This window comes from Cynara cardunculus (assembly GCF_001531365.2).
Source record: "Cynara cardunculus var. scolymus isolate 2C chromosome LG 13, CcrdV1, whole genome shotgun sequence".
Classification (NCBI taxonomy): Eukaryota; Viridiplantae; Streptophyta; class Magnoliopsida; order Asterales; family Asteraceae; genus Cynara; species Cynara cardunculus.
The window spans coordinates 7,601,441-7,612,411 of NC_037540.1; the positions used below are offsets into that span (position 1 = coordinate 7,601,441).

General features: G+C 31.7%; 1 protein-coding gene across 1 annotated transcript; it reads right to left on the reverse strand.

Moving 5' to 3' along the window:
- Positions 1-1,530: 1,530 nt before the first annotated feature.
- LOC112524309 (monooxygenase 2-like) lies at positions 1,531-4,873 on the reverse strand. The gene is made up of 6 exons (XM_025134081.1): positions 4,713-4,873; positions 4,244-4,390; positions 4,089-4,157; positions 3,829-3,994; positions 3,518-3,752; positions 1,531-2,183 (listed from the first exon to the last, which is right to left on the reverse strand). Exons 1-6 carry the CDS (start codon positions 4,793-4,795, stop codon positions 1,651-1,653), a joined length of 1,233 nt encoding a protein of 410 aa, XP_024989849.1. The 5' UTR covers positions 4,796-4,873; the 3' UTR covers positions 1,531-1,650.
- Between the last annotated feature and the right edge of the window lie 6,098 nt (positions 4,874-10,971).

A 10,971-nucleotide genomic window follows, 5' to 3' on the forward strand; every position in this document is an offset into this window, starting at 1 on the left:
CGGTATTAAGCCGAGCTTATGAGCTTAATGTTTTGGGTCGTGTTTTCTTAGTTCGTTAAAGCTAATTACACCGGGGATTGTGAGAGCTTGTTCATTGTGCCYTTTGTAGTTAAGATTTAGTTAAAGAGCTTATTTTAGCTAATGTCTAATTAAGTGAAAACATAGGTTGTTAGAKCTTATTRACAACTATAATCGGCTTAATCTTGTCCTATTCCTTTATAAATTGYGAAATCAATGATAAGTGTTCAACATCATTATTGAGGGTGGTCTAATGTTGGGTTTTTAATTTCTTGCATTTTTATAAGTTTTTCATTTTCATGCCTAGCTTAATTAATCAAATCCAACCCCCCCCCCCCTTTTCGTATTTATTTTATTTGTTCGTTCTTGTACTTGAATTTGGTGGCTATAACAAGTTAAAACTGAGTCTCTGTGGATACGACCCGACTTACCGCTATTACAATTTTGGTTGTAAATTAGCTTGTAGTTGGAACTTATTATTTGGTGGACTCGGCATCCGTCAGTAATCATTTTTTTTTCATTTTTTTTAAATCAACTTAACTAACATAATTCATCAGTAACAATTCAAATAACTAACGTTATCCTTGTCATCTTATCCTTCTTTTATCTCATACAAACCAAATATGTTGGTTAATTTGATTCAATCCGAATAAAATTAATATATTCTCATATTTATAGTATAAGTTGCAATATCTATGACATGAGATAAACAATTTTTTTTATTAACTTGGATATTCAATCCGCTATGCGAGCCGATTAATCTTAGTATGACCACCTATTTTGCAGGTAGCATAGAGTCACCGCATTTGAATCTCCGTAGCCACAAGAAGATTTTTGTTTCTCCTTGGATTTGAACCTGGAATCTCCTGATATTTTTGACGTTTGAAACCAAGCTCAAAACAATCAAACACCACTTTATGGTTGGGTTAAACAATTATTAGCATGTGATGAATTTCCCTCTAAGAATAGCGCTCTGGCCATGTGTTCATTACCACTTCAATTAAGACCTCAACAAAGCTTTCTTTAAGTCAAAGCATCTTAAATTAAAAAATATATATGAAATTATAAATGCCTATTGTTGTCTCTAATACCTTTGGCGCAATTAGTTTACAAGCTTAATATATATATATATATATATATATATATATATATGTATATATATATATATATGTATATGATATTGACATAAGTACCAAATGAAGTTGAACAAGTACCAAATGAAGTTGAACAAAGTACCTAATCATCATTCGATTATGACCTTTTGCAATAGATATAATCCCAAAGAGGTATGAATGCAACAATTGCAAGGTTGCTTTCCTGCAATTAAAAAATGTTGGAGGTTACAACTCCACATGCTGCTTCCGTACAATATGTAATCATGGCTGATCCGGTGAACACAAATAAGGTTATCTAAATCTAAAGTTAAGTGGCTATCAAAATTAATACAACTTGAAAAGCAAATTCCACAAAATTGTGATTATTAGGATCCACAATTACAAACAACTACGATTGTAGGAAACAAAATTGTGAAGTCAAATCTTTTATTAATGTTGTTCAACAATAAGACTCGAATTAAACGTCATGCAAACCGTCCTCGGCGACAATGCTCGAAAAAGATTGCCGATTTCCGATTCATAAAACAAGGTCACCACAATCAAAATTAGCCATCTTAAGGAAAGCATTAGCAGTGTAGCTAGAAAACCATACTTTTCTCAAGAAACTCATCATTTTCCCCTTGCTCTCTTGTATAAACCCCACACAATAAGCAACACTAATGAGCCTAAAGCTTCTCCATCTCCTATCCTTTCTATATTTCTCCAAACCCTTTTCGATTCTCTCAAATTCATCATCTTCTTCGTTCGATTTCTTCAAAAACGCCTCCCCGAGGCACCTTCCAAGCACCACGGAATCTTCTAGAGACGAACATCCGCCTTGACCTATGTCGGGAGTCATGGGATGAAGAGCATCCCCCGCTACGCAAACATTGTTCTTTACTATGTTGCCAAATAAAACATTCCATGGCAATCTGAACTTTAACTGTGCACAAGAGAGTTTATCTAGCGGTGTTCTTTCCACTACATTTTGTGCTTCTTCAGGCATCTTGTCGATTTGACTCAAGACGAATTGTTTCATTTTGATCGGGTTCTCTGGCCAATCTTCTTCGTCTATAAGATCACAACAAAATCCCTTTAGTAAATCAGTATTTATAAATCAAACCAATTTAGTATATCTCACACATACGTAGTAGTAGGTATGTGCATTACAACAAAATCAACTTTATAGAACGTCAAATATGTCTAGATGTCATAATAAACTGCTCTATATGACTTATAGGAACAAACAATTGTTCACATGTAAAAGTGTTACAATTAGGGATGAGCAGCGGAACCGGGTACCCACTTGCGGAACCAGAACTGCCTTGGAACCGCCGGTTTCGGAACCGGAACCGATATGAGTGGTTCCGGTTCCTAAAATACGGAACCGATGGTGAATGGTTCCGGTTCTCAATTTTTCGGAACCGTTACCCACCGGGTACCCACCATAACTGGTTCCGGGACCAGGTACCCAGAACCGGCGGGTACCCGGTATTTTTCAATTAAAAAAATAATTAATTTTCTTTTAATACTAAATTTAAATTAGGTCAAGAACTCTAGATTAGACTTTTGGTCCCGCCTCTACGCCTCATACTCTTGGGCCTGAGGCCTCTCACCGTGAGAATTTAAAACGAGATTCAAAATCATCGCAGTCACAAGATAAAATGATTCGTATTTTTTTAAATTGTGTGTTTAATTGGATACGTAGTATATAATCGTTAAACATTGAATATTCACAATTATAGCATGTAATCGTTAAACTTTCAACATTTCCTATTAGTCTATTATGATTTGTAATTGTTAAACAATATTTGTAACCATTATTTTGTATACTTTGTATTTTTGTTTATTTATTTAGTGTTTTGGCAATGTTTTATTCTTTATTTCTAAATAACAAAATTTTAATATTTTATAAAGCGGGTACCCGGAACTGGAACCGGTTCCAAAAATTCAAAAACCGCTCTAACCGGTTCCAATATCTCAAGAACCGCCGATTCCGCTTCCGGTTCCTGTCAAATAAGATGGATACCCGCCTATGCTCACCCCTAGTTACAATAAGTTGATCAAACGCTTTTGAACATCCTAACAAGTTTTTTAGACACTTTGGAAATTCAATATCATATTAGTCTTTTTACATTAAGTTGTCTGAATAGGTGTTTTATAAAAACAAGCTAAGTATCTTGTAAAAAGATGTGTTTATAAAACTAATAAGAACATTTTATTCCAAAACTGGTCTATATATAAAACTTGTTAGTACACCCAAAAACATTCGTATCAGTTTATCGTAACATTTTTTTGTAAAATTTTCAATTATTTCTTCCTATAAAGCTTAAATTCTATAAAACAGTCTGTTCGAATTGAACATTAGATTTGTTGCAGATACGCATCACAAGAGAAAGGCTTACAAGATGGAACTTGAGACGGGGTGAACGTGCAAAACCAGTATACGGTCTTTTCATCGATTGGAAGAAATCCAAAGCGTACGCCGCCTCCAAATTTAACATGGAACATAGGATCGAATCCGGTGCCATTCGGGAACTCCACCAAACCACGTATAGCCGATCTTCCAACGCTAACTGGTGTCCCTAGACCCAACCATTTCGCGACCACCGAGTTAACTCCATCACACCCAATCAGCACCTACATTCATACAACTTATATCAAAGATGTACCGACTCGTGGTTCCGAACTAGCTACGACGGTTCGAACCAACTACCTTGGTTTTAAGAATGGACCCATCGGCTAGGTGCACCAATTTGAACCGGCCGAGCTCATCGATGGTTGCAACCTTGGAAGAATATCTAATGGTGCCTGGTGGCAACTCGTTCACCAGTGTCTCTAGTAAATCCTTTCTCCTAACGCATCGGCTTTCATAACCCTCACTACAATAATATTTTCGATTACAATCAAAACCCGAAACTTTTGAGGACTAAAATGTGAAAAAGACAAATTTAATGGGTTAAAAATGTAACTCACAATTTTCCATCTTTGTCAAGTGCTGTTTCTGAAGTAAAAAGACCCGTATCAGGAGACGCGATCTTCAACCTGCAAACCACAATATTGACTTCAAAACCCTGAAGTTGAAAGTACCAAAACAACCCTACTAGGTGTTGTCTTAATGACAGCTTTACCCTTTCATTTGAGTGGACCTTTGTCTGAGAGAGTTCCCAATTCCGACGGCATCCATCGCCCTCCAACCATTTGTCCATAATGTAAGGGCAAATCCGGTAATTCGCAATCTCTCTGACGACTCCAGTACCAAGCTCCTCAAACCCAACCTTCACAAGAGGTTAAGAGGGAAAAACATAGTTATATATATATATATATATATATATATATATATATGTTTTCTATAATTATATTAAAAAATGACATTAAAAGGGAAGAAAAATCAAATATTGCGTTATAAAACTCGCACGTTAGACTATGACGTGCCATAGACAAAAATGATCTTGAACCACGACGGCTGTTACGACAAGCTTTTGAAAACACGGGTTGTAACTCAATCCATCATTGTAGAGGGCAAAAGTTCCATTTAATAGAGTGCATTAGTGAAAGAAAGAAAGAAAGAAAAGCCATATGGTTAATTGGTTAAGGTACCTGTGAAGGGATAAAGCTGTGGTGAGACCAGCTAAGCCAGCACCTACTATAACTATATCTACACCTTCATAATTACGCTCCATCTTCAATTGATTGGTTTAATTTCTGAGCTTAGGTTTGTAGAGATAAAGTGATGGGGTCTCACCATATATATATATAATATGTAAAAGAAGACGTGAGTCGATAAAACACTTACTTTCGCAACTTGTATTATGACGCAGGCCATGAGATATGAAATATCAAATATGGGTAGGGCTATTTACATCCACCACAATCTATATCATTTTAATTAGAAGTATAATTCTACAATATATTTTGATATATCTCAATTCTAATGTTTCGTTTTATATAAAATACGATTTTGTATGGTTTTGAAAAAAGAAAACGATAATTTTTTGATATTTGAATAAAAGATAAATTTGAAGACCCATAAAAGTTTCTATTGATATTAGATTTAATGACTGAATTAATTTATTTTAGAAGAACTTTCTAGTTCACTACAAAAAGGACGGTCATTGTCAATCTCAAAAATATGATTTTCAATATCAAAATATATAGAATAACTGTCCCCATTACTATCTTTAACTAAAAAAGTTATTATTTCATTAGACCGATGACCTTAGTTAATCCTATAATTCATATTAGCATCAAGTACCCTTTTTTGCGTAATTTTTTATCCTTGCTCTCTAATAATATAATGTTTTTTATAAAGATAATTTTGGTTCAATTTTTTTCTTATAATTTAATTTGAGTTTAATAATGAATTAGTTTATTTTAGGTTTGATGATATAATTTTTTTTTACAAAGATAATAATTAAGTATTTTATTAGAATTGAATAATTATTCTAATTATATTTGCATTTTTTATATTTAAAATAAAAGGTTTAGCTTATATTCATCTGCAATTAGTTATATGTTTTCAACCATGAAACTTTAATAAATTGTATTTATGTACAATTTACTTGTAATATTGAATTTTAATTAAATGATTTTTAATTTTTTTTGTCAAATGCTTTATAATATAGTATAGATAATTGTAATAATTTATATAAAGGAAGAATCATGCTAGAAATTGATCTATTTGTGAAAAGTTACAAGATTATACATGATTACATATCATATGAATACATAATTATATATGATATAACACGTCAAATAACGGTTGTGGACGATTTGGTGAATGTAACCAAAGGTCGTGGAAAAGTCGCTAGCTATATATATGCCGGTTGTTTATGCCAAAAAGATATTTCACCAAAACAACAATCATCACAACATGTGTTCATATCACATGTAATCATGTATGATTTTGGATTTCTCGCCTTCTCTCTTGAAGATGATCGTTATAGAGTAAATTATATATTTGTTCTCTATATTTGTCACTTACAATCAAGATTCATTAAATTTAAAATAATTACATTCTTCTTCATTGTGATCGTCTTTTTTTACATTTTCCTTTTTCACAGTGACCAACTCCAGTTTAAAAAAAAGTTCGTTAACTTAATGATATTTTGGTCATTTATTCTCCTTTTGTTTTATTAGAATTTTTTCTATTCTCTTGTTAATACACCCACACCTGTCGCCTGGAGAAAACCCTAACCCTTTCGGTCTTCTTCTTCCACGAAAGAAATCTAAATCTAAACAAAAACAAACCCAAAATAAAAAAAAAATCATATACTACTAGTTTGCTTGCTTGGATTTAAAATTATGAACGAATTTCTTTGAAATTCAAAAAAAGAATTTTTTTTTAAATATTTAAGGATAACAAAGATAATAATTTTTTTTTATTAACCTGGATATCCAACCCGCTATGCGAGCCGACTAATCCCAGGACGACCACTTGCTTTGCAGATAGCCCGGAGTCACCGCATTTGAACTTCCGTGGCCACAAAGGGATTTTTATTCCTCCTTGGATTTGAACTTGAGACCTCCTGGTACTTTTGACATTTTGAGTCAAGTTCAAACCAATTAGACACCACCCTTGTGGTTAAAGATAATCATTTTTTATTAGGGTTGAAAAAGAAAATGGTCAATTCAATCAACCTAATCCAAGAAAACTCAAATTGAGGCAACATGACATAGTTGACAAAAAATTAGGGCAAACCGTATCTATTAGATTGGAACATCATATGGTTAGGGTAATTTGAACTCAACCTAACCCGATGAACCCAATACCTTTCAATACTATGGATTTAATATGAATTTTAAGTCATTGATTAATATATGTAGTTATGTACATTAGACCAACTCGTAATTATTACAACTTCAAATGTAATTTTACTTTCTTATTTGCATGAATTTTTTAACTTATTTTGCGCTTGTTAGCCTTTCTTGTATGGTGTCATTTTGATTTTACTACGTTTTAACAAAACGTTTAACTAGATTGTAAAATAATGTACCAAAGTTTCAACCTGATCAACCCGAACACTGTATTGTTCATCCGTTGTATCGTCGAAAAACCTAGGGTCCGTGAAAGTGTCATCGTATCTATTTTGAAATTACAATGAAAACAAGTTTTATTTGGTAGAGTTGGTTTGCAAGGCTATTCTTCCAACCTAGACCCGAGTTCAAATTCTGTTAGTGTCATTTTTGTATAGAAAACATTTCCATATATTTGTTTCTTAGAGTCAATTGATACCGCATTTTGTTTACAGCTTCGTCCTTACGACCAACCCAACCCGCATGGGTTAGGTTGGGTTGTAGTACTAGGGGTGAACGCGGGTTGGGTTGGGCGGTTTACAACAACTTTACAACCCAACCCAATTATGGCAGTTTGGAAAATCTTAACCCAACCCAACTAATTCAAAAGTATAACCCAACCCAACCCAACCCTTGCGGGTTGAAGCGGGTTGGGTTGGGTTGGGTTGGCGGGTTAGTAGTTACATAATTTGATGAATGAAATAATTCATAAATCTTAAGTTTATAGATCATACTATAAATCATCATATCTAAAAATGTTGCAATAGGTTTATAGGACGTTTTTTGACGTTTCAACAAGTGTTTTAGAATGATCTTTAAATAAAATGTCGTATTAGTTATTTTTATAGAAACATTTTGAGAAGTGTCTCGTAAACTCATATATTTATAGGACACCTATGCTCATATGACATTTTTTCAAGTCGTGTTATATAAATTAACTAATACGACACTTTATTTTAAAAGCATCATAGAATTTGTTAAGACGTCCAAAACCATCCTATAAACATATTAGAACTCTTTTAGATAATATATTTTTCTAATGTAACTCTTTAAAAGCGTCATAAATTGATGGATTCGTCCATCAAATATATATCAATATCATTCATATTTTCCAACATATCAATTTGTAGTTGCTGCAAAAAAAATCAATAATTTTCCTTATTAATTAGATTATTTGTCATCATTCTTTGATCGTGAATCTCTTTTGCTAACCTATACGTTTAGTTAAAATGAAACAAAATATAATATCAATAAAAATTATATAAAATTTATGCATTATTAATATATATATATATATATATATATATATATATATATATAATTTTATAAAAATTATATATTAGCGGCGGGTTGACGGGAGTTCAACCCAATTTCAACCCTCCTAATTGGCGGGTTAGCGGTTTGGAGGGTGGACGGTTTGGCGGGTTGGGTTTAATGGGTTGTTAGCGGGTTGGGTTGGGCGGGTTTCGCGGATTGACTGTTTTTTGTTCACCCCTATGTAGTACTACTTTGAGATATGAAGTTGAGGTTTTGCTTAGAGTCGCCAATTGTGACCGTGACCATGGCCATCCCCCATTCTTTTATGATTCAGATCAAGCCTCCAATTGTTGACCACGGCCCTTTTTTTGTTTTCTAGTTTTATTCAAAAAATATAGTTTTTACAAGATATTAATTTAAATCTTTTTATGTTCATACGTAATTTTATGTGTTATTGTTAAAAATTTAGTTATTATAGTTAAAAATAATATGCGAAACTTCAATAAAATATTTAAAGAACGTTCATATACCAAAGAAGTATGTTTTAACACTAGAAGAATATACACGCAATGCAGCGAGATACATCTTGATTTTAATGTTTCATTTTATATATCAATGTTATAATGCGATTTTATGTGTTTTTAAAATATTTTTATTTTTAAATGAAATATAAATTTGAATATATCATAAAAACTTTAAAAAAATCGATATTAGAATCAAATTAAGTATTTAAAAGTTTTTTTTTGTGTAATTTCTTTAATTCAAATTTTTATTATAATTTAATTGAATTTTAAAAACAAACTAATTTATTTTTGGATTAATAAAATATTTTTTTAAGATAATAATTAAGTATGTTGTTGACCCTCAATGATTATCTTAATTATATTTTAGATTTTTTATATTTAAAATGATGTTTATCATGTATTTGATTATGTTTATCTGCAGTTAGTTATACGAATTCAAACATGAAGCTTTAATAAGTTGTACTTACATACAATCAACTTGTAATCTTGAATTTTAAGTAATATGCATCAATAAACAATACTTCCTATATAAAAAATTGTTTTCAAGAGTTTTTGCCAAATGCTTTATAATATAGTATAAATAATTTTGTTATAAAGATAATAACTAAGTATTATGTAAGTTATCAATGATTATCCTAATTATATTTTAGATTTTTTATATTTAAAATCAGATATTTATCCAATATTTGATTATGTTTATCTGCAGTTAGTTAGACGAATTCATGTATGGAGCTTTAATAAGTTGTATTTATGTACAATTTACTTGTAATCTTAAATTTTAAGTAATATGCATCAATAAACAGTACTTCGTGCATAAAAAATCGTTTTTAAATTTTTTTGTCAAATGCTTTATAATATAGTATAGATTACAATTTACAAATGGTTATAACGCAGTGGTTAAACCTCGGATTGATGTAGTGGAAAATCCTATCTACCACATGTTTGAAATTTAGGACACTACCAAATCCCTTATAGCCATGAAGGTTCACCTGTGATTACGTTAAGTCATTCGTGGCCACCCGAGCGACTAATCGGTGCGTGTAATATGACCCAGAAACCCACGATTATAAAATTATAAATATGTATTCAGAATCTAGAATAGCCAAAAACAATTTTGTTAATACCACATTGATAGACAGGTAAACAGATATTAATATGCATAAACCGATAAAATGGAAACTAGGCAGTAGACAATTAAGATCAACTCAGATAGTAGGAATGATGGTAACAGAAATATGCACAAATGAATATTATATTCAATCATAATCGAAGGTGTCTTAAAAAATTTGTTTCGACCCTTGTGGTAAAAGCATAAATTCCAAATAAGCTACTAGTATTCATACATATAACTTGTTAACACAATCAAACACATATCATGAACACGCAATTTTCTTTGAAAACGTATTTTAGTATCTATCTTGGTTTTTACAATAACACATGAAACTAATCTCTCAAATCTCATTTAAGACCCAGTTTGCTAGTTTTTTTCTTGCGTAACAATGACTATTTACTTCTCTAGAAGTCATATATAGACTTAGGGGTCATTTGTTTACCTTTTAATCTATTAAATCTCATTTAAGAGGTAAATGTTTAATTCTTTCAGACATTTTCTTGTTTGGATGGTTTTTTTTTAAAAGGATTTGAATGGTTCCACTAAATTTGAATCGCTCTTTCACCTATATGCTTACCATATGATTCAGATATGCAATTTTTCCATGTTTTCCCTCCCAATCGTCCCTAAACTCTCTTTCCTCTCGATCTCTATTCTCCTCTATACTCTCTCTTTTCAATCGACTGTTGGAAGCACACATCCCTAGGGTCTCTTTATGGTTGAATGTTTTTGATAGCTTCTATTTTGATCATTGATAATAAAATGCTTTTGATAGCTTCTACTTTTGATCATTGATGATAAAATGCTTTTGATAGCTTCTATTTTTGGTACCAAAGTTTATTGATAATTGGTGATAAAATGCTTTTGATAGGGAATTATACGAGATTTGATAAATGTAGTAATTGGTAGGATTTCAATCTTGATTTGCTATATCATTTGTAAGGGATGACATTGAGAAAGGCGAGGAAGAAGAAATTGATGCAACGTCTTGATGTCCTCGAGATGATGAATACATGGCTAATTTGCATAATGGGATTGCAAATCAATTGGTGTTAAATGCTTTGAATTAGATATTGTATACAAAATATTGTGTTTGAACTTGCATTTCATATTTGGTTTCTTTTATACCAAAACTTATGATATCATTTATTGGCTTGGACCGTTAATTATT